The 21,543-nt window shown below is 45.5% G+C and overlaps 3 protein-coding genes and 1 long non-coding RNA gene across 12 annotated transcripts in view; 1 reads left to right on the top strand and 3 right to left on the bottom strand.

Moving 5' to 3' along the window:
* Nucleotides 1-510: 510 nt before the first annotated feature.
* LOC113203738 (protein spartin) lies at nucleotides 511-4,832 on the bottom strand. Of its 3 annotated transcripts, XM_052272016.1 has the most exons (12): nucleotides 4,624-4,768; nucleotides 4,373-4,507; nucleotides 3,996-4,140; nucleotides 3,753-3,883; nucleotides 3,478-3,676; nucleotides 3,256-3,315; nucleotides 2,759-2,888; nucleotides 2,547-2,684; nucleotides 2,311-2,469; nucleotides 2,045-2,236; nucleotides 1,651-1,903; nucleotides 511-1,566 (listed from the first exon to the last, which is right to left on the bottom strand). In XM_052272016.1, exons 3-12 carry the CDS (start codon nucleotides 4,134-4,136, stop codon nucleotides 1,341-1,343), a joined length of 1,629 nt encoding a protein of 542 aa, XP_052127976.1. In that variant the 5' UTR covers nucleotides 4,137-4,140; nucleotides 4,373-4,507; nucleotides 4,624-4,768; the 3' UTR covers nucleotides 511-1,340. The 3 variants fall into 3 exon arrangements, with proteins under 3 accessions (XP_052127976.1, XP_052127975.1, XP_026274360.1); XM_052272015.1 differs by lacking the exon at nucleotides 4,373-4,507 and having other exon boundaries at nucleotides 4,624-4,832; XM_026418575.2 differs by lacking the exons at nucleotides 3,256-3,315; nucleotides 4,373-4,507 and having other exon boundaries at nucleotides 4,624-4,830.
* Nucleotides 4,833-4,875: 43 nt separating this feature from the next.
* LOC113203737 (helicase POLQ-like) lies at nucleotides 4,876-10,083 on the top strand. 4 transcript variants are annotated; one of them, XR_008011672.1, is made up of 17 exons: nucleotides 4,876-4,974; nucleotides 5,269-6,159; nucleotides 6,244-6,422; nucleotides 6,524-6,797; nucleotides 6,880-7,088; nucleotides 7,194-7,339; nucleotides 7,417-7,544; nucleotides 7,620-7,732; nucleotides 7,856-7,996; nucleotides 8,087-8,302; nucleotides 8,386-8,566; nucleotides 8,643-8,800; nucleotides 8,884-8,979; nucleotides 9,060-9,233; nucleotides 9,313-9,442; nucleotides 9,524-9,658; nucleotides 9,737-10,083. XR_008011672.1 is itself a non-coding variant. In XM_026418570.2 (17 exons), exons 1-17 carry the CDS (start codon nucleotides 4,962-4,964, stop codon nucleotides 9,839-9,841), a joined length of 3,273 nt encoding a protein of 1,090 aa, XP_026274355.1. In that variant the 5' UTR covers nucleotides 4,876-4,961; the 3' UTR covers nucleotides 9,842-10,083. The 4 variants fall into 4 exon arrangements, 3 of the variants coding, with proteins under 3 accessions (XP_026274355.1, XP_026274358.1, XP_026274359.1); XM_026418570.2 differs by having other exon boundaries at nucleotides 9,313-9,426; XM_026418573.2 differs by having other exon boundaries at nucleotides 4,928-5,103; nucleotides 9,313-9,426.
* On the bottom strand, nucleotides 9,989-12,635 carry LOC113203739 (nucleosomal histone kinase 1). Of its 4 annotated transcripts, XM_026418579.2 has the most exons (9): nucleotides 12,525-12,635; nucleotides 11,939-12,150; nucleotides 11,785-11,854; nucleotides 11,499-11,695; nucleotides 11,210-11,417; nucleotides 10,939-11,118; nucleotides 10,663-10,836; nucleotides 10,260-10,562; nucleotides 9,989-10,181 (listed from the first exon to the last, which is right to left on the bottom strand). In XM_026418579.2, exons 2-8 carry the CDS (start codon nucleotides 12,131-12,133, stop codon nucleotides 10,273-10,275), a joined length of 1,314 nt encoding a protein of 437 aa, XP_026274364.1. In that variant the 5' UTR covers nucleotides 12,134-12,150; nucleotides 12,525-12,635; the 3' UTR covers nucleotides 9,989-10,181; nucleotides 10,260-10,272. The 4 variants fall into 4 exon arrangements, with proteins under 4 accessions (XP_026274364.1, XP_026274362.1, XP_026274363.1 ...); XM_026418577.2 differs by having other exon boundaries at nucleotides 10,159-10,562; XM_026418578.2 differs by lacking the exon at nucleotides 12,525-12,635 and adding an exon at nucleotides 12,492-12,516 and having other exon boundaries at nucleotides 10,159-10,562.
* A 7,991-nt stretch (nucleotides 12,636-20,626) lies between these two features.
* Nucleotides 20,627-21,543, bottom strand: part of LOC127750399 (uncharacterized) — an 11,116-nt gene continuing 10,199 nt past the window's right edge. Inside the window, exon 2 of the long non-coding RNA XR_008011673.1 lies at nucleotides 20,627-21,129. This is a non-coding gene — a long non-coding RNA (uncharacterized LOC127750399). The remainder of the gene's footprint in view (nucleotides 21,130-21,543) is intronic.

Genomic DNA, 21,543 nt, shown 5'->3' with positions numbered 1-21,543 from the left:
CCCCCGGCGCCCCGCCCGCGTGCCGAGGGCGTGCCAGCGACCTGCCGGCGCTAGCGTCCTGCATGCTCGGGCTCGGGCCACCCCGCGCCCCGCGAGGCCCCCCGACGCCGTCGCCGATGCCACACGCCGCCGCTCTGCGGGACGCGAGACGCGACGTCATGGGCGCCCCCACCCTCCTTACCTCTTTCCCCTGCCCGAGGATACGCGACGACCCACAGAGACGGAGACGTCTCGCACTACCCCTCCTCTCCTCTCGCCCCCAGCATCCTTGGGCCAGCTCCGCACAGTGGGGATAACGACGAGGAGGATAGGGGGGTGGACACAGAGAGAAGAGAGTTGGAAAGGGAAAACGGGGGAAGGGGGGGGGGACGAAAGGTGTAGCAGTAGCAGGAGAAGCAGAGAAAAGAGACAGGAGACTCAAAGATGCGCGATCGTTTGTGTCTGCGTGTGATAACATTCTTTTATAGGCCTTAACATGAAATCAAAATATGTGTAGAAAAAAAAGGAAAATTCAACGGTCTTGATAAATTTTATTAAATGAAAACAAATAGATACAAAATAAATGTAAAGGGGAAAATGATAGGCATTTTCAACATGAATAAAATGCTCTTCCAACATACCAACAAATTTCTAGAAAACTATATGAGTAATAGAACGAAGAGAAAAAAGCACAAAGGATTGATTCAATGTCATTGAAGGATATGGAACGAAAATGTGAGCAAAATAAAGTTTATGCAGAGTGAGTAGATAGATGGATTACTACATGTCACTCCCCATCTAAGCTTAGTGATAGGTGGCTTAAAGATTGAAAGAAGAAAAAAAAATTTAAAAAAGAAGAAAATTACAGAAGGCAATCTAAATCAAAACCTTCAGACTTAAAACTCTCATATTAGTAGGACATAGCTAGATGGAGAATCAATATCATAGTTTTGCAACTTAGGAATTTAAATTAAAACTAAAAGACTAGTGATGAATAGAAAGGAAATCACAAAAAAAAAAAAAATATCAAAAAAATAATCTGGGGATGAAATATACAAATATAATTTGTTTGATTCAATTAAATAGCATTTGCCTCAATCTCATTGATCTTTTGCATGTGTTCTTAAAATAAATGACGAGCTGTAATATTTAAAACACACAGCAAAAGCTAACCTTTGGCCTATTCAAAGCACACTTCAATTTTGTAGATAAGATTAGATTGTAATTTAATATACATAGGTCATGGCTCCAAAAGTAGTAATGACACAATAGATTAATGACTCAGTTTTCAAATTCCCACATGACATAATTACCAATTGAATAGTTGAGAGATCATTCATCAACAAAAAGGAACACAAATTTCAATCTGACTTTCCAAGATGCATGCTCTCCTTTGCAATCAGGGCAGTATTTGAATCATCTAAAAGATGTTTCCGTTGATCATCAATGACAGCTTTACCTGCTTCCTTCACTGCTGTTTTTGCAATATACTTGGGATTTAATCGTTTGATGGCATGACTAGCAACAAACACATTACCAACTGTATCAAAGGTGTTTCCTGCTACTTGTCCAGCCTGAGCTCCATACCTATTAATAAAAAAATCAAATTTGATAACCAAACCAAAAAATTTCAGATCCTAAGAAATAAAAGAAAATGTTGTTTCTGCTTACTTGTGTTTTACCAATGTTACAGTATTACTAGCTAGACTTCCAGCTAGAATGTGAGCAGAGTGATCAAGTGCTCCATACACTGTGCCAAAAGCTTCAACTGCTCCAGCAGTGACTTCTAAAACATTATCCATTTTACTCTTGGCCGCTTCTTCATCCATTTTAAATGTGTTAGTGAGAAGACGTGTCCCTTGCTTTTGTATGTGAGGAGCAAGAAAGCGTCCTAGTGCTGATGTTGCTAGACCAACCTTGCCAGCTGAAACATGGGGAATGTACAGTACATTGAACTTTTACCAAATATTAATTAATTAATTTAAGTAGAGCAGTGTTAAGATTAAACAGTTAGTAGATTAAATACACAAATAGTAAGTTTTATCTTTTTGGAAAATTCACTAACCAACATAGCCGGTCACTTGAACAGCTTTGCCTGAAACACTCTTGGCAACTTCAAAACTTTTTGCGACATTAGGACTGAATTCTTTAGGCTGTTCTCGCTCAATATGCTGAAGAATTTTGGGAGTGCTTCTGTTCATGAGATCACCAGCCCGTTCTGCACCACTGATAAGTCTGCTACTCACCCAACGGGCACCTAAATCAAAAGTATAAATAAAAAGCTGGAAGGGCATAGCATGAAAAGAAACAGAAGTAATTGGTTCTTCTTACCCCTGACAACTGAGTGAGCCATTGCAACTTCTCGACGGGATCGAAGAAGACCTTTCTCCTCTGGTTCAAGTTGAAGAATGATCCCATCAAGAATGATTTCTAAAAGCTCAAAGACTGACTCATCAGCATCTTCAGGAAGAATCAGTCCAACTGCCGATCCTGCATGAAATAAACATCAACTCTAAGTAAGCTATCACTTATTTGACTGATATTCTTTTCAAAGTAATTTCATCTACCTTCAATGTCAGAGTGAATGTCAGGAAGAATGAATGCTCGATAGCTTGTGCGAAAGCAAGGTGATACTCCCGGTACTAATGGATAAATCCAAGTACCAACTTGAAGGTAAGCAGGGGGGCGGTTTTCCACATTGTCCTCTAGAACAAGAAATATACATGCAGTTAACAAATTAGGATCCACTTATCAAATCTAACCCCAAGATTATATTTACCAGTAAATTGAATAATTTGCATCCTTTCTGGTTCAGAAGATGATGAGACAGAACCATCAGGAGAAATAAAGTACAGACGAACATTGTCATAAGCAAATATAACTTCTGCATCTCCAGAAGCTTCATTCACCTGCACAAACAAATTAAAAACTTTGAGAAATCTGGCTCAAGTTGTACTGAATAAAAACTAGTACAGCCCTACAAAACCAGATCGCTCCAGAAAAAGATACATACAAGCACAAAGTTTAGACAGATAGACAAAAACTACAAGTGCAAAGATTAGGCCAAGTAACTTAATTTTGGGTCACTAGGGCAATTATAGAGAAGCTGTTCTTTAGTGATTTATGAAACCGAATACAACAGAGCTAAGTAATACAGTTTTAATCCTAAGAGGCCACCACCACATTAGTCATGAATTGTTCATAATACAAAAATACCAAGGAAAGTCAAAGATCTTCACTAAATAATTTACCATGGGGCAGTTTTTTTAAAGCTACCTGGATTCTATTCTGGCCTGCACTTGCAATAAAACTTCCTATAATGGCTCTGTATGCTTGCTGAAAAAGATATTGACAAGATGATTTTTACTCAAAATAAGAACGCAGCATTTTTATTATTTTTTACATTTATGTGCTGCAACACAGGACAATTTACCCAATGGATGTCACAAAACAAGAGAAAAGGAAATCAAGAATAATTATAACTAACAATCAACAGACCTTTAAAGTGTTTAGAGCCTCGCCAAGTTCTCGATATGTCCGAAGGGCTGGCTCAACACCTTGAACCACACCAGCCTCGCCTGACTTGGATATGCCCATGGCTTCATCATAGCTTGGAGGTTGTGCTGGACTTGATGAAGAACCTGCCTGGTCCTTGTCGTTCCCTTGTAGAAAAGTCACCTTACTCTTGATCTCATTCCTATATAAATGAATTAAGTTAGAATTGGAAATTATGAAGAGAGCAAAATGATGCTGTACTTTAAAATTTTACTTACTTGTCCTTCTTAAGTTTTTGCACAATGATACAACCACGTTCCCAAGAAAGGTTGGGATCAGGTGGGCACACAATAGGTAAGGAGAGAGCATGCTCAATGACAGTCAAACATTCGGAATACTTAGCAAGGGCCTAAAGAAAAATGAAAATCAATCAAAATTAATTTCGACAATGTGATAATACTAAGGAAAACAGAGAACATTGGTCCAGTAGAAGCATATAACAAGCACTTATTGACACTTACCGAACTATGCTCATTCTGACCTTCTAAGGTGACTGCCTCATCCAGAAGTTTGTCCGCTTTATCATTGCAGGCGCTGAGTTCTGCATAGGTCTGCTTCCAACCGGAAGCGGTGCCCAGTTGAGCACTTGGAAGATTGTTCATGTTACTGAAATAGAAGGAAAGCTGTACTAATAAATGGGATGATCTATTTCAACAGTGCTACAATCAATGCCCAAAACATTTTGTGTAAATATTATTTATTATGGTGCAATTGAGAATATGATTTCCACCTAATGTGCTTCTTACTTAGTGCTTGAATTAATTCAGTTCATCGCAGAGCCAAGTCAACAACAGCCATGGTGATCGAGCTAACTACAGACAAAATTCAAGAAACTCACCCTCAAATGTCCTGTGTTAAATGGCAGAATATGAAATCTATCAAATATAATGAAGCTACGACATAACCTCCGTTTTCACTCAATACAAATTATCCTCGATGACAGAGATGGTTAGTTATTAAACTCCAATCTTAACTGCAGGACGTGATGTTGGCACAAACAGAAATGTAGTTATGACAAAGATTCCCAACACAAAAGCATTGCAGGCTCACACAATCATTTAGCAGCCTAGATGGCCATGGATATCTTACCTCTCATTTGACACAAAGTTACGAATAGCATCATAAGCGCGAAGTACAATGCTCTCAAACAACCATCCGACAACTAGTGACATTGCAGAAAGATTACTCGGCGTTTCCTTGAACAAAATATGGTGCACAATGTGAGACAACTCCAGTCATCGGCTAGCTTCTGCTTCTGCTAGTGTTTACCACCTGTCTGCTCTTCTACACTGCACGATGACAAATTTACTGTTACGCTAGCTCTAAGATATTTCCTGAACGAGAAATTTGCCATCCACCAACTAAAATCAAAACAAAACAGTTCAAATGTGGCGCCCGCGGGTTTGACAAATCAGTCAAATGCAAAAATGCTTAGAGATGGTACATCAACGCCGAATTATTATTCAACTTCACTTCCTCCCTCCGTGGTAAAGGACTTTTGACTCCTAAGTCTTCGGCGATCGAAACTCGTCATCTCTTATCTTGTTCCTTTGAACTTGATACTGAAGAGTAAGTTTGATCGTTGGAGCAACAAGAGCTCACAAGGCCTACCTGGCTCAATGGGTTAGGAGAATACCTAAACATTGGTGTGGTGTGGAAAATGTGTCAATGTTTAATTAATAGTATTGTCAAAATTTCTTAAACTGAAAAAACAATTGTTCAACTTTATTTCAGGCACAATGTTGAGAAATCGTTCGTTCGGTAAGGGACGCCTTAGTTTGAAACGTAAACTCAATCAGGATGGTTCACCTTCCACGTCTTTGACAAACAGAACAGTGCTTCACAAAAGTAATTTCCTCTCTGTGAACGACACTTTTAGTGAATGCTTGGATCAGATCGCAGCAATTGAAGAAGAAGCATCACAGAAGCCTCATGAGAAGACTGTTATTGTGCCAGGATTGTCTCCCATTCTCATTCCTAAAGATGTGTCGGCTCACTCAAGTCCCATTACTAAATCTGGGACAGTTACTCAAAGATGTTTGATACCTCAAGAGCAAATACCAGATGACAGTCTCCAAGATTGTGAACTCCTTGCTGTTGCTGTTCCTTTTGACGAAAACTCACCTGAGGGAAATGAACAGGACCTTTTTGACGAGTCTCCAAAGCCACAAAAAAATGTATCTGACAGTGGTTGTGAAGGAGCATCAATTGACGATGAAGATGAAAAGCCATGGGAATATTCAGTGTATGTTAAATCTCCTGCCACCCCAAAAAGTTGCCCCAGAGTGTTAAAGCCATCTCCCAAAATCATGGGTGTTAGTAAATTAACAAGTCCGCACCTACCGCTCAATGCCACAAAAGTTGAAGTGAGTATGCAAGGACTGGCCGATATTAACTGGGATGAGTCCATGAGGCTTGGAGACAAATCAATTGCACTGGGCCATTCTCCTTCATTTTCACAAAAGCTTCAACAGCAATTAATGAATAATAATAATCATACTACACCTATCAGAAATAGAGTTCATGATTCTGTACCAAGTGTGTCAGACAATTGTAATTTCTTTGGACTCCCTTTAATTGTTAAGCAACTGATAGAAAAGTTCAGAGGAATCAAAGAACTCTATGGTACGTCTGACAAAAATTTTGTGAAATTTCCAGTCCTATTTTTATATTACTATTATCAATGTTACAGTTACCCTTTCTGTTCAGATTGGCAAAAAGAATGTCTTTTAATGCCAGAAGTTCAAAAGAGGCATAATCTTGTTTACGCACTACCTACCAGTGGTGGTAAAACATTAGTTGCTGAAATTTTATTGCTGAAAGAAATTTTAATCAACAAGAAAAATACTCTATTTGTTCTTCCATATGTCTCAATTGTGCAAGAAAAGGTAAGCCAGAAATGTGTAACTACATATTACTTAAGCAAGAAGTTATTTTTAAAAACGTATACCACTATTCGAAATGAAACACCAAAATTTTGCTTTTGAAGGTGCGATCTATATCTCAACTAGCAGTTGAGCTTGATTTCTTTGTTGAAGAATATGCAGGGGGCAAAGGGACCTACCCTCCAAAGAAGCGCAGATCTAATAATGCCGTTTACATTGCTACTATTGAGAAAGCTCTTGGTCTTGTCCATTGCCTAATAAATGAAAATAGGTTACATGAAATAGGATTAGTCATAATAGACGAATTACATCTTCTTGGAGAAGGACGTCGTGGAGCTACTTTGGAATCACTTCTCACCAATTTGCGTTTTTCTCAAGGTCTATACTTCTGCATACATCCTCAGCTGCTCAGCTAGTAAAACAAATAACTTAATAAAAACTATCAAAATTTTCTTTCCAGGTGATATCCAAATAGTTGGGATGAGTGCTACAATTGGCAATCTAAATGAAATTGCCAAATTTCTTGATGCGAAGACTTACACTGGTGATTTTAGACCAGTTGAATTAAAAGAATATCTAAAATGTGGACAAACTATTTATAGTATTCAGCGCAATTTGATAGGAACTGATGAATCACCATTGCTTGAAGAACGTACTTTAGAGTCCAATGTAAGCATATCTGTGATGTCTGTCATATTTTAAAATTATTTTCCTACCATAAGAAAGGCTTTTCAGCACAATGTCTTCTCTTAAATACTTTTTGTTTCTATTAAGTATACTGAGGAGCAGCTTCAAAACGATCCAGATCTAATAGGAGCACTTGTGTCTGAAGTTGTGCCAGATGAGTCCTGTCTGGTGTTCTGTCCCTCTCGTAAAAATTGTGAAAATGTAGCATTATTGATCTGTCAAAACATGTCAAAGTAAGTTTGGTTTATATTTGTTGTTTAAAAGTAATGTGTAGTACATTTTTATCATTTAAATATACTTCTTTACACAGGAATTTGAAGACTGTCAGGGTTGAAGAGAAAAGAGCCCTTTACAAAGCACTTGTTGCCGAGGGCAATGGCCAAATCTGTCCTATTCTCTTTAAAACTTTGCCCTATGGAGTTGCATATCATCACTCAGGTACCGTTTTGAAACTATAAATTGTGTTTTTACCTGTAAAAGTGAAGAAGTTGTGTAAAGATTTTAGTCCGATAGGATTGACAGCAGCTGAACGCCGCCTTCTTGAGGAAGCCTACTTAGCCCAGACATTGTGTCTCATTTGCTGTACATCCACACTTGCGGCTGGTGTAAATTTACCAGCTAGAAGAGTAAGTATGGAGTGGTTTCCGGTTCCCCTTCCTTTTTTTTCTTTTCCAAATTTCCTTTTATTAGCATAAGGCTAATTTTTGTACTTATTGTTTTTTAAACTGAAATTTCTACTGTTTTGTTAGGTCATTTTAAGATCTCCTTACATTGGCATAGAATTTATTGATCTCAGTAGATACAAGCAAATGGTGGGAAGAGCAGGCCGAGCTGGGTTTGGTGGCATAGGAGAGAGCATACTAATGTGCAATTGGAAAGACACACCTAAGGTAATATTTGTACAGTTAACTAGTTTGGATTTTGGCTCAGGTTCTACAAAACTATTGTTAGTTATAATAATAATTTTTTAATGTTAATAGGTTTTGGAGCTATTGACGTCCAGTATGACTGAGACAATGAGTTACCTGGGCGCTGATGTAGGGGCTGGCCTGAAAGCACTGGTATTGCACTCAGTTAGTCTCAAATTAGCTTCATGTCGGTCTGATATACATGCCTTTTTAAAACATACATTACTATGGGTACAAGCAGAGAGATTGGGTATTGATGTCTTGAAGCTAGCTGATGAATGTATTCAGGTAGACCACCAAAAAAAGCCAAGCCCAACTCAATAAGCAAACTGAGTACAATTTGAATTGTTTTCTTGTTCTATTTTTTGCAGGCTTTGGTGTCTGAAGGTGGTTTTAAGGTTTTGAAAGAGACATCTTGTATGGAGAATGATGCTGACATTATAACTGCTGTAATTCAAAATCGGTCTAAAGCACAATGTTCCAATGTGTCTATAAATATTGGCCTGTCAACTCCTCTCAACTTGAGCAAAATAGGTGAAGCTGCTGTTCAAGGTATGTCATTTCTAGAGAGATTCATTACAATTTTCCTACTTTTTTCATCTTAAAATTAAATCTGTCTGTCTTTTAGGGTCCTTTGACATGGCTACTGCTCATCGTCTATATGATGATCTACATTTAGCCCAAGAAAAATTGGTCCTGGTAAATCACCTTCATCTTTTGTTTGCTGTCACACCTTATAGCATGATTGAGACCATTAAATATGCGAACCAAGTGTATTTTAATGTGGTAAGTATTATTGTTTAAACTAAAGTTATTTTTTAAAATCTTTTTTTATTTTATTTTAAATAAGTATTTTGTTATGGTTCTAGTACATGAGTCTTGGCTCTGAGGAATTGAAGGTAGCTAATACATTAGGCATTACAGAAGCTATTGCTGTAGCCATTATGAATAGGCGTCCAATCAAGGTATCCGCTTTGTAATTGCTTTACTTACTTATGGAAAAATTAAAATCCCCTTCTCAGAACACTCATCGTTTTAATTTCAGGCAATACCTCAAGTAGTGGTTGACAGATTTTATCTTACTCTTATGCTCTATGACTTATGGCATCAGAGGTCAATTTGGGATGTATCTAATAAGTTTCAAGTATCTAGAGGACAAGTGTTCACCTTACTTCAAGCTGCTTCAGGTTTTGCTTCATGTGTTCTACGTTACTGTGAGGTCAGCCAAGTGCTGTTTTGGAGTGTTTGTTTTAGCCATGGGACTGACTTGTAAAAGAAAACTCTCTTTCTCTTGTTAGGTACTGGAGGAGTTTTGGTGTTTTAAACTTCTGTTAGAAGTCATGGTACAGCGATTGTCTCACTGCTGCTCAATTGAACTTATACCTCTTATGGAACTGCCCGCTGTGAAAATTGTGAGACAAATATATTGTAATATTATATTTATAAGGCATAACTTTAAAATTTTCTACATACATTCTGTAATTTCATTTGAAAAATTATTCTCACCAGGGGCGTGCTCGGCAGCTTTACAATGCCGGATACCGCAGCCTTCGAGATGTAGCTTCTGCTGAACCAACCCGTTTAGTACGAGAGTTAGATCACATGCCGAAGAAAGCAGCTTATCAAATTGTAGCAGCAGCTAAGGTAAAGTGTTGTTTGAAACTTAAGTGGTTGGTCAAATTTAAATTGAGTTACATATATATTTGTTATTTTCTGTTCTAGCTATTACTGATTCAGAAAGCTGCATCATTGCGTGATGAAGCATCAGAGTACCTTGATGGTTTGAATTTTAACTTAAAACAAGCTGTTACACCCCATCAAAAGTGATGTAACAAGGTGATGTAAAGATGACCGTTCCTAGTCGGACCCATGTGACTTTTAAGAATAAGGTACAATTTTAGATATCATAGATTTTTTCAACAAATTTCTTGAATTGTGATGTAGTCTAATAAGGTACCCATTAATTAGCAAATCTTGTGTTCCAATCTTGCTTTAATTTTGTTCTGTGATTTATGTTAATTTGGTACATAACTTGTTTGAATTATAACATATTTTATATGAAAAAATTATTTATTTGACTTCTGGAATGATGGTCCACTTGAGAAGAGCTAAAGATTTCTTCTCAAATTTAAAAACTACCATGATTATCCACTATGATACTTTAATACTGTTACAGACAAAAAATTTCTGAGATCATAGCATTCAAATTAAATTTACGGGCAGACATTTTTGAATCTTTGCTTACCATCCTAATTTCCTTAGCTCTTTTTCTTTGGCTTAGGATTTGCAGGAGTGAATTCACCTGGTCTTGTTACCCTAGATGCCTTGGCAGTAGGACAGTCCCTCCAACTAACTTTTTCTTTGGGTTTGGGTTTGGGTTTTGAAGCAACTCGTCTCTTCTTAACTGTAGTTTCTTCCTGTTCAACATCTGATTCCTCAAAAATATCACTGCAAGAGGAATCTCTATTTTCCACTTCTGATTCATTACTGGTTCCAGATCTTGTGTTTGTAGACCCTCTCTTGGTAACCTTGCGAGGAGATGTGCGAACTGAAGGGACACACCAAAGTCAAACAAATTAATTAAACAAGCCCATGTAACAAAAAGTCCTAAATAATTAGCAAAACTATATCAGAACATGTTATTATACCTTTTTTAGTGTCACCATTTTGCTGTTCCAGTGGCTTGGTGAAACTCAAAGGAGATTCAAACTTAACACCCTCAGACTTTAATCCATCTAAAAACATTTTCCTCACTTTACTATAATCAGGTTCATCTTCAAATCCCATTTCAGAAACATACTTCACAAATTTTGAAACTACATCTGAAACAACAATTAAAACAAAACAGATGTTAGGCAGTCAACGTACCAATTAGTACTTTTCTGAAAAGTCAAAATAACATAATGGAAAATAAGAATCCATACCAGGAACTTGTTTCTTCCCAAAACATGTTTTTAAAAACTGAGGTACATTCTGCATTGCTGCTTCCTTGGCTTTGTGCACAGCAACACAGTCTTTAATCATGCCTTCCCATGGTAATTTGGATGACAACCAGTGAACCATGTTGTAAGCAAGGATTTCCATATCTCCCCTACGAGTTTGACCTGAGAAAAAATCATAAAGACAAAATACAACATTAAATGAGGTTGTAACTAAAAGTAACTAGGTTCGTAAATCAAATAGATTACACATTACCTCCTGCATGAGCATCTCTACTAACATACTCAATGGTACCATTGTGTGCCTTCTTTGGATCCTTAGTGCCATTGAAACGGGCAGCAAGACCAAAATCAACTACATATACTTGATTTTCAGTTCCTTTTTTCATACCCATGAGGAGGTTTGCTGGTTTAATGTCTGCATGCACATAACCTTTACTGTGAATGTATTCCAAAACATCAAGCTGTAATAAAATAAATTGTTCATGGTTAGTGAAAGGTTGAAACACATTTCAGATTTAGGAACAACAAAAAAATCCACTTACAACTTGAATCAAAACTTGCAGAACTGTCGAAAGGGGGAAAGTCTTGTTACATGAATCCCAAACAGATAATAAATCTTTTGAATAACGATCCATGACAAGAAATCTGTATTGGCTAGAACCACTTTCATGGGACCCATTACCATGCATGATTGGCATTCCAAATGTTTTCAGTTTATGTTTCTCCCGCCATGAGTTAACTATAAAAATGGAAATCAGTGTTAGATAGTACTCTATTATGATGTCATTCCACAAATGTTTAAACTGTTTAAATTATTCTATTAAATACCATCAATAGCTTTGCCAACTCGTAGATAAAATGTTTTCTCCACAAATAGAGGTCCATTCTCCCTTGGTTCCTACATAAAACAAAAGACACTTCAAAGATACTTCACTTTGAAAAATCAAAATAATTAACAGGCAATAGTTTAAAAATTACTCACAATTTTAACAACGTAGCAGAAATCAGAGTCCTTTTTGGGTGGAGTTTCTCCAGCAGCTGCGGAATATATTTCACCAAAGCCACCTTTCCCAATAGATTGCCCAAGAACCCATTTTTGTTTTAAGGTATCAGTAAGAACTTCATTTTTGGGAAGAGGTGCTGCAAAGGCATAACCTTTAGCTTTTTTAGGTGGCATGGTGTATAAAATAAATTCTGTAAAAAAACCAGTTGTGTTATAACAGGACTTATTCTGAATATATAAGGCTAGGAGCCCGTTACAGTTCTACAAACAGTAGACAGTGGTAGACAGTAATTATTGTTTTAATTTAATAGAAAATTGATACTAAGTATGGATGGTGTACATTAGATCAAACAAAAAACATACAACTGATAATCATGTTTTGCTATGCTTTGATTGAACTGATTGTATTAAAAGAACAGATTCAACAGGTTTGTGAACAGCAGCGTTCAGCAGAACATTTTACGGTAACAAAATAACTCAACACTATCCTGACAATCCTATATTTGTTTCAAGATTGCTTGTTGGGTTTCACCTCGTAAAATGGAAAAATATCATTATTTCTCACCAAAACTAAATCTTTAAATCACCGTTCACAGCCACAGCTGATATGCGATGTTTATTTTGAGGCAGAAAACCGTTAAGCTAGAGGGCGCTCACTGTTTGGCGCGAAAGAAACAACTATCAAAGTAGCAAACTCACGCACCGAAACATTCCTCCGAAAGCCAGAGTGGTTTTCCCAAAATAACCCACTTCTACCTTTCAATTGCAACTTTTAGCACCAAATCGATGTGGAACAATTTAGTCGGCGGGAGTGTTGGTCTACAGCTGAGCACAATGTGGCATTTGATCCTTGATATTTTGTTCTGACGTTAGCCAGCTTGTAGTGTGGCGAGTCCACTTTGGCGCGCACTCCGAGTAGAGGCGCTGATGCTGCTGCTGCCAAGAACGGGCAACGTCGATACCGGTATGTCATCGAGGTGGTGTGGCGCTCAAGGCCCAGTTGCCGGTGGTGAAATTTCGGTCCGGACTGGTTCAGTAGACACCTGTCTCCGCCGTCTCCATATCCGACCCAGCCCGACCGGAGCGGAGCGCGCAGCAGCGGCAGCCGATCGTGGAGGATAGACGGCGCATTATTTGAAAAATATGTGAACTCGAGGAGAAAAGGGGCGGGGTTCACAGACCTCACAGTCAGCAGCATACAGAGAGTCTCTGGCAGGAAGACGATAGTCCGTCTGGCGTCGCAAAAAGCAGCGGCGGAGCGGAGCCGCGCGAGCAATGCGTCATGCGAGATGGCCATGCCCCGCCACCGCGGGGTCTCCTGGGCGGAATCATCAAGAATAATGGAATACCGCCAACGCAAACAGCGCCGGGCCGGGCGGAGCCGGGCGGTCACGGGCCACTTACCCGCGGGGGGCGGCGGGGGACGCGGCGACGGCGACAGGTGCGGCGCAGGTGAGAACCGCTTTTCACTTCTAAACCGCATTGTCCGCACGTCGTCGCGACGACGGTCCTATGGGCCTTCCCTCCTAGCGAGCGGTGGAGCTCGGAGGGGGCGCGCGGGCCCGTATCACTCATCTCGGCGGGGATGTCGAACGAGCGGGGAATTCCTCCCTAATGTCGTCTGCTCGCCCCTCGCCTTCCTCCTCTCTTCCCCGTCTTTGGAGGAGTAGAAGAGTCAGTCGCCCCCACCTCTACCCCTCCCCCTCCAATTTCGATCCTTTTTATTTTTAGCGCAATAAGAGGCGACGCGAGGATGAGGAGAAGGCCAGGACTTGACGCTGCCGTTCAACTGTGCTTCCTTCCCTTCGCCGTCTCCCCACCCCTCCCCCACTCCTGCCCTATCTCGCCCTTCTCCCTGGTCCTTGCTCCGTCCCTTCCTCCCCCCCACACACACATATTTTTTTTAAACCGGCAGAGACGATGAGCCGTCTATGAGTCGCTCGTTATTTGGGACTACAAACTCCCCTCAACCCCCTCTCTGTCAAAGACACTACTTTTGCTACTTTCGCTTCTTAGGTCCCCACTCCCTCCCCTCCCCTATCCTCTGCGCTCGACCCTCCTCTCCCTCCACGTACTACTCCTTTTCCCCTTGCTCTTCTCCTGCCGCTCACTCGAGGACATAATTCAGACGGAATCCTCTTCTTGGAGGCCGGCCATCTCATTTCAAAGTGCATAATAAAGGGATCCACGGTCGGCAGCGGGAGCGGGAGCAGAAGAGGGAGCGCGAGCGGGAGCGAGCGGGAGCGACCGGGGCCGGACTATTACGAACACAAACACCGCGGGGAGCGACGCATAAATTACTTTGCTGTTAAATCGGTAATTAAGGCACAGCCTCGGCGCCAGCAGCAGCGGCGCTGCGTATGTCGGCAGCCTTCATCGCCCCGCCCTCCCGTAGGGGAGAGAGGAGGCACAAAGCACAGAGAGAAAATTCCGAAAATTCTGACTTTATAGGAGGAGAAGGGCCACAGAGGGTTATTCCTCCAAGGAGGAAACCACCTCCGGCTGTGAATTTCATCAAAATTAGCTCTAGGCAATAAAACGTATATATCTGAGGCAAGGTATGGCAGTTGGTGGAACAGATGGAGGACACCCCGTATTGTAGCCTCTTTGACTTGGCGGGCACTTCCTAGTGTCAGCAGTACCTTGTACTTATTGTGCGACTGTAGCGCGCGTTCTCATTTGACGCCGTTGATCCCCTGCCCCCGCCTCGGGTCGCAGCGGTGGGGGCGGGGGCGGCAAGGCATGAGTTATACAGCCGGGCAAGTGAAGCGCCGCGAAGTGCTGCGAGGCAGTGCGAAAATGCTCGGGGCGGGGCGCCGGGGGCGCATAGTACACGAGTGGAGCGGGGGTAGGAGTGTCCTTATTATTTATTCTGCATCCATACCATGTTGTGTAAAAGTTACAAAGAAACATAATATATATACTTGTTGCGACGGTCACCCCCGCACGTCCCACCCCGCCTGCTCCAATAATGGATGAAAATCATGAAAACTCTGCCTCTCTACGCAACATTGTGACAACACGCACACGCCTCTCACGTCATCGACAGCCCCTGCTCCTGTCCACGCTTGCGCCCCCTCCCCCCCCCCCCACCAACCTCATCGGGCGCCCCTCGCCGCATCCATCACTCGCGGGAGGGCGCCCCCGCGCACCAGCCCGGCCCATTTGAAAAATCCCTCGCTTGTGTCTCTATTTCTTTTTCCTCTCGAGTCGTGGATTGCGTGGGAGTGGACGATGGAGAGGGATGATGGGGATAAGGGGGAGGGACCGGGGGGGGGGGACACATCCGCGCATTCATCACCTGATGGGGAGCGCGTGGAGCGGATAGGGGGGCAGGGGGAGGGGGGCAGGAGGAGGCTCAGCTTCGAACAACACGCGTAACACCGAAAACAAACAAGGATGAGCCTGCGGCGACACGTAGGAGGGGGAGTCGGCCATGCATCACACTGTACCACCACCACCAACACCGGCGGGGGGGTACTACTTGTCCTCTAATTAGCGCACGGCGGTGCCGCCCGACCCGCCCACCTACCCCTCCCCCGATAGCGCATCGTGGAGGTCATCTTGATCATTCCCCATTAAGGCACTTCAAATAAGACCGCGCTCAGGTTCATCAATGAAATTAATTTGGGTGCAAAAGTAAACAATTGGTATAATTTCGACAAAATTGTGACTTTTTGAACCGCGGACTACCCAATTTTGAGAAATCAAGCTTTTTTAGCCCACATGTTAGTGCCGGGGACAGTGAATTATATGGTGATTTCGGAAATAGATGCATCCCATTTCGGTTGATATTTCAGTATGAGGGGCCTTATTTGAGATAGGCGCAAAATGTGCAAGCCTGGCGCGGGACCTCTAATCGACAAAGGCTGCGCACCTCTCTGAGGATGCGGACGCGGAGGAGCACCTCAGGCATGTCATGCATGCCATGGTACATGACATGTGGGGTCACCACCAGGGTCACCTGGCGACAGGTCGGGCGTAGTGCCTGAGGCACTTCCTCTCTCTCTGCTCGGCGGGCGCGCCCTTCGCCCTTCTGTTCCTCTGTCTGGCCCCGCGCCGCCCCGCCCCGCCCAGCTCTGCCTGACTGGCACACTTTTATTCCCGCCATAAATCGCCCTGTCCCGTCCCGTCCCGTCGCGGCGGGCGGCCGCGTCCGGGGCGAGCCGCGCCGCGCCGCGCTCTCGCGGGGCTCTTCTGCCGCGCAGGGCCCACCCTCTCTCGCCCTCGTCCTCGCACGCAGCCGCGGCCCGCGCCGCGCGGGGCCCCCGCCGACTCGCGGGGCGGGAAGCGAAGCCGTCAACAGAAATAACGAGTTACAAATGACTTGATTGAGAGCGAGCGGGGCGCGCCGAGCGGGGCGCGGAGGGCAGCGCCAGCACTGCAGCAGCAGCAGCAGCAGCCTCGGCAGCAGGGCAGGGCCTAGGGGAGCATGTCGTCACCGGAGTGATAGGCGCCGGACGGGGCGCCGGCCGCGCGCCCCATACCCAGTGTCCGAGGGGAGGGAGCAGGACGGGCGAGTGGGGGAGGCGGAGGTGCGGCGGCGGCCCGCGCCAGGCCAGTGAGCGGTAATGGGCGGAACCGGGGTGACGGAAGGCGGCGCTGCTGCCGCGTGATAGCTCGATTAACCTGTTGACGGCATCCCCACCCCGCCCTACCTCGCCCCACCCCACCCCACCCCACCTCCCCCCGCTTTGCAAAGCTACTCAGGAGCAAACCGGGGGGCGAGTTTCTAAATAAGTTCTTGATTGTCTCACCGCGCGGCGACAAGATCGTTATCGGTAGCGAGGCCAGAGCCAGAGGAATCAAAAGGAAAGACAAGGAGAGGGAGGGGCGAGAGGGGTCAGCTCACCTTGTTGGCGGAGAGAGAGGGAGGGGGAGAGAGAAGAGGTGGGGGGAGTGGTCACATGGGCGGGCGTGCCTCTTACTTCCGGCGTGGCGGCCTCAAGCAGCCACTGCCCCCGCCGCCGAGCTGCATTCGCTCCGCGGTGGTGCAGCGCACCCACACCCGTACACCACCCCCGCACCCCGCCCGACCCGACAGCCCAAGCAAACCCTTTGAGCGGCTTTGCCTCCCTGCCAAGCCAGCGAGTAACGAGTGCAGAAAAAACAATAACCCTTTTTCGTCCGAGTCTCCGCTAAAGGAGAGCGAGAGAAAGAGAAACAGACAGACAGGAGTCTGCACATACAGACAGAAACAGAAACAGTGAGAGAGAGACAGAGACAAACAGAGAGCGAGAGCGATGGGGGATTGGTGGGGCACAAGAGAGTCTGCTGGAGCGTTTTGCGTTTTTGCGGTGAGCTTGGGCCCCGCGAAGTGACGGCCGGTAGGGCGCGGCGGCGGCGGCCCGACCGACCCCTTTACGAGCAGCGCTAGCGAGGCGTGGCGGCCGTGGTCCCGGTGTGTGTTGGTGTACATGTGTGTATGTGTGTGTGTGCGTGTGTTGGAGGGGGGGGGGGCAACACGTGCTGCAGTCACCACCAACATGTCACGCAAATCACCCGGCTCGCGCGCACCCTTGGGCCGGGCTGGGCCCGCCACCCTGCGGTTGGTCCTTATTCGCACTCACACCGTACATATCGCGGTATTGAAGCGATAGAGCCATAGCTTCAGTGTGAGAACGTCGTCAGTGCCAGAAGGTACAGTTAGAGATCAATTGGAAGTGGACATTAGAGAGGCTTTGTGAAAAGCTACAGGTTGAAAGAGCGATAAAGAAAAACGGTGGCAGACGAATCTCACTGCTGGAAGCTCCTCCGCGGAGAGGAGAGCGGGGCGGGCCTCCGGTCCGGTCCGGTTGGGATAGCGCCGTGCAGGTAGGCAGCCGGCGGCCAGGTGCGCGGGCGCGTCTGCGCGTTGCCTACGCCGCGTCTATCGGGCGCACTGGACTGGAGCAGATGAGCAGAGCCGCGGCGGAGCGGCTGGGCCGGGCTCTTTAGCCGGGGCCGGGCGGAGCGCGGCAGCGAGCTGGACGCACGGCGGAAGCAGAACGGCGAAAAGCCACGATGCATTCAGTCTCTGTACGCATGACGCATGACTTTGTAGTACTATAGGTTTTACAGTGGATGTTTCTCTGCTTCTGCGACATGGGAACCGTGACAATTATTAGCTGAGCTTTATAGCCTATATTGACTCTGTTGACCGAAATGAAAATGTCTGCTTCCGGTCTTTGTCTTGTCTGTCTGTCTAGTTCACTTCACCAGCATCTAGTGTACACACTTTGCACACTTGGAATAACTATTCAACATTTGGTGTGCAACTTTTTACATTCGTTTTACCAGTGCGTCGGCGACTTGTGGTCCCCGGAAGTGCACGCTAGAGAGTGTGGCGTTGTCGAGACCGCATCAGCAGCAGACGGCTTGTGGCGGCGCGCGGGGGTCGCGTTGCAAAGACCTCGGCGGAAATAGGAAAGACGGAATCACTATATCCCGGGGGGCGAACTGGAGCGGGGGAATGCACCGTAAGGTGACCGAGCGAACGTGTGACTCTACTTGCGCCCATGCGCCCCGCCGCGCCTTTGACGGCTGCCGACACAAGGATTCCAGAGTCCATGAGCTCCCCTCGGTGCGCCGCGTTGGAGCGCCACGCCGCCGCCCTTCCTTGTGCGCCGCCTCTCCGCACCCAAGAGCACCGCCGCGCGCCTGCGCCGCTGCAGCTGCACGCCCTAGCAGGCGAAAATATGCGGACCTTAATATTAGGCTCGCTATTTGTCGTGTTTGTCGCCGAGTTTCCGGCAATATGTGCTGCCCGACAGAGCTCTGCAAAATCGACGTTTCAGACCGACCGCGTCTGACCGGACCCGGCCTGTGAGCATAGGCGTCAGGCCGCGTGGCTCGGTCGGTCAGCTCTGCAGAGACCGACCGAGGCCCGGTCAGCGCAGACCGCGCTGCCGGGGACGTTTTCGGGCGTGGCGGAGCGTGGCGACTTGCCTGTTGGCGTCCCTGCCGCCTCGAATGTAGGCAACCCAACAAGCTTTCCCCCTCTCTCACACAGTCCCGCGGTCTGCGCTGATCGAGCCGGTCTGGCACGGTCGGTCTCGTAGAGCGATTTTGCAGAGCTCTGCTGCCCGAGTCCACTTCATGAACGAAACTGCACAACATACTTTGCAATTCGCAATAATAACCTCCTGCTCACGATAATAAAAACACACCGGGGCGAGGGGGGGGGGGCCTTGAAGTTCAAGTACCCACACCTTAAGTATCACAAAAACGACTCACATGCGGTTATCGTTTCTCTCCTTCCTGCGGCCGTGTATTGGCTCTTGCGTGTTTTGTATATGGCGTGGCCGGCGGCCGCCCCCGCTCCCTCCCCCACCCTCCGCATCCGCTGGGAGCGCGCGGCCCGCGGGCCCGCCCCGCCGCCACCGCCTCTAGCCTCTAGCGCCCCGCGCGGCCCGCGGCACCCAATCAAGCAGCGAGGCGCGACACGGTCCGCCTCCCCGTCGCCTAGCAACGCCAAGGCCCCTCCCGCGCCGTGTATATACTTCACGCGTCGTCCGCAAACCGTATACAATAAACTATTGCGCGCGATACGGTGCCGATTATTTGTCAATAATCAATAATCCTATGATGAAATTGATTAAAAGTCGACCAATTGCGGGAGAGTTGTACACTGACCGCACTTGTTGTTGGGCTGTGCCAACAGGTGCGCTGACCCGACAGGATGATAAAAACGATGTCTTTGGTTTCTCAAAACAGTTTTGGAAAAGCCAAGACGTTATTCTCATCATCGGGCTCGTCTAACTAAATATCTCGCAAGGACTGGTCAACTGGTCCCTTGGAGGCGACACTCTGTGCACATACAATCAGCGAAATACTATAATCGCGAATAAACAATAAAGTGGTGGATAGGAATGCGCGTATGGAAAAAGTAGGGTATTCCCTTAACAAAAGTTTTAGTTGATATCCAGAAAACTTTGCTTGAGCTCCAGAAACCAGTATTGATCGTTAAAACCAACATTTATTCGAGGGAACGTCGCAGTTGTCGGGACAACGAAACTTTGCACTGTCCACGGAAAGGCGGAACCGGAACGCTTCTGTTTTATAGATTTATAATTTTTGCCGTAGCCGTAAACAAAAATTGGGTCGATAGTCAAATAGGCTAGCTCAGCCAATACCTGTCACGGTTCTCATGCGGATGGGAAGGGCATAGGCATTCAGTAATAAGCAAAGAAGTCAAAAGCCCAAAAGAATAATACATACAAAATTGCAAATGCTCAATTTTGTTCAAAGCTGTGTTAAATTGTACATGCATGTACTGCATGCACTCCAAAATGTAAAGGAACAATTTTGTTTCTTAAACTGGGACGTTTTTGTGCGCATCCTGAACGCATTCAGTTTTGTTCCTATAACTTAGAGACCTGCAACGCGAGGTAAATGCCTACCTCCATCGCACTCTCACTTGTCGAAGAAGGGTGATTAGCACGCTCTTTGCAGGTCTCCACTAAAAATAGACAAATTGTGTAAAACTTGACACAATTTGTGCAGTCGAGGAACAAAATTGCATATAGTCTAGATGTGCACAGAAACGTTCCTGTTTAAATTGTTATTCGTTTACATTTGAAGTGGACTTGCATATAGCGTCAGCGAGTTGTGGTGCGGCCGCCCTTCAAGCTTCCGGAATACTGCAAAACTATCATCGAACATTACACAATTATCAATAAAATCAAATAAACTTTTTTTTAAAAAAAAGTGGGTATCAACGTTATGTAGATTTCCGCCTATGCCAGACTCAATAACTCATTCTCGCTCATTCCTTATCCTTGCTCCACAAGTAATCTCTTTTTAAAACTTTTAAAACTAAACACATTCACCTCTTCTTTCTCTTTTCCCTTTTTTAAGGAACACTACATTCCCTTTCCGATTCATTTGACCGCGGGCGTGAGTACTCTAGGAAAAAACGCGTACGTGTTTTTGTTGTATATTTTTTTCACTGTGTTCCCATCAGGGGCCCCCAGGCCAGGCGCCCCAGTTGTATCCGCGCAGGGCTCTGCCCCTCTGTGGCAGTGAGCAGCTCATGAGATGGGTAATGCTGGGCTGGGGACACGTGTGGTGGCCCGACCCCTTCCCCCTTCTCTCCCCTCTTCTCCTCCCATCCTCCTCTTCCTTCTCTTCCTCCTCCTCCTCCTTCTTTGAGTCGCTTGACAGGGCTTTGCTCCGAGGCGCCGACCACTCTGTGAGAAGAAAGCACGCGTTGTCGAACAAAGTCAAACGACGACGTCTAGCTCGGCCGCGGCCGGGGAAGGACCTCAAGGCCTTTCAAGCCCGTCTGAAATAATCAAAAACACCGCAAAACCGGATAGTTTGAACGAACAAACGCTTCGATGGCGCGGCGTAACTGCAAATGTTCGTGGGGTTCGAGGAAATGTGAGGGTACCACGCACCATGGCACCGAGGCCGGCCGGCGACACAAGGAACAATTCTATCGGTACGAGCGCGGGGAGGGCGCGGGGCTGCGGCGGCCTCCGCTCCGCTCGACGGCCAGCCAATAAGCATGGCGGAACGATTGGGTACGCTCGACTTGAAGGCGGTCCAGCGTAGGCCCCGCCCAATGGGAGGAGAGAGACGCCGGGAGGGGGCGGCCGCTC

The sequence above is a fragment of the Frankliniella occidentalis genome, unplaced genomic scaffold (genome assembly GCF_000697945.3).
Source record: "Frankliniella occidentalis isolate FOCC.00 unplaced genomic scaffold, Focc_3.1 Scaffold184, whole genome shotgun sequence".
Taxonomy (NCBI): domain Eukaryota; kingdom Metazoa; phylum Arthropoda; class Insecta; order Thysanoptera; family Thripidae; genus Frankliniella; species Frankliniella occidentalis.
The sequence above is the reverse complement of the archived record's forward strand: the minus strand, read 5'-3'. Positions and strand labels throughout refer to the sequence as shown.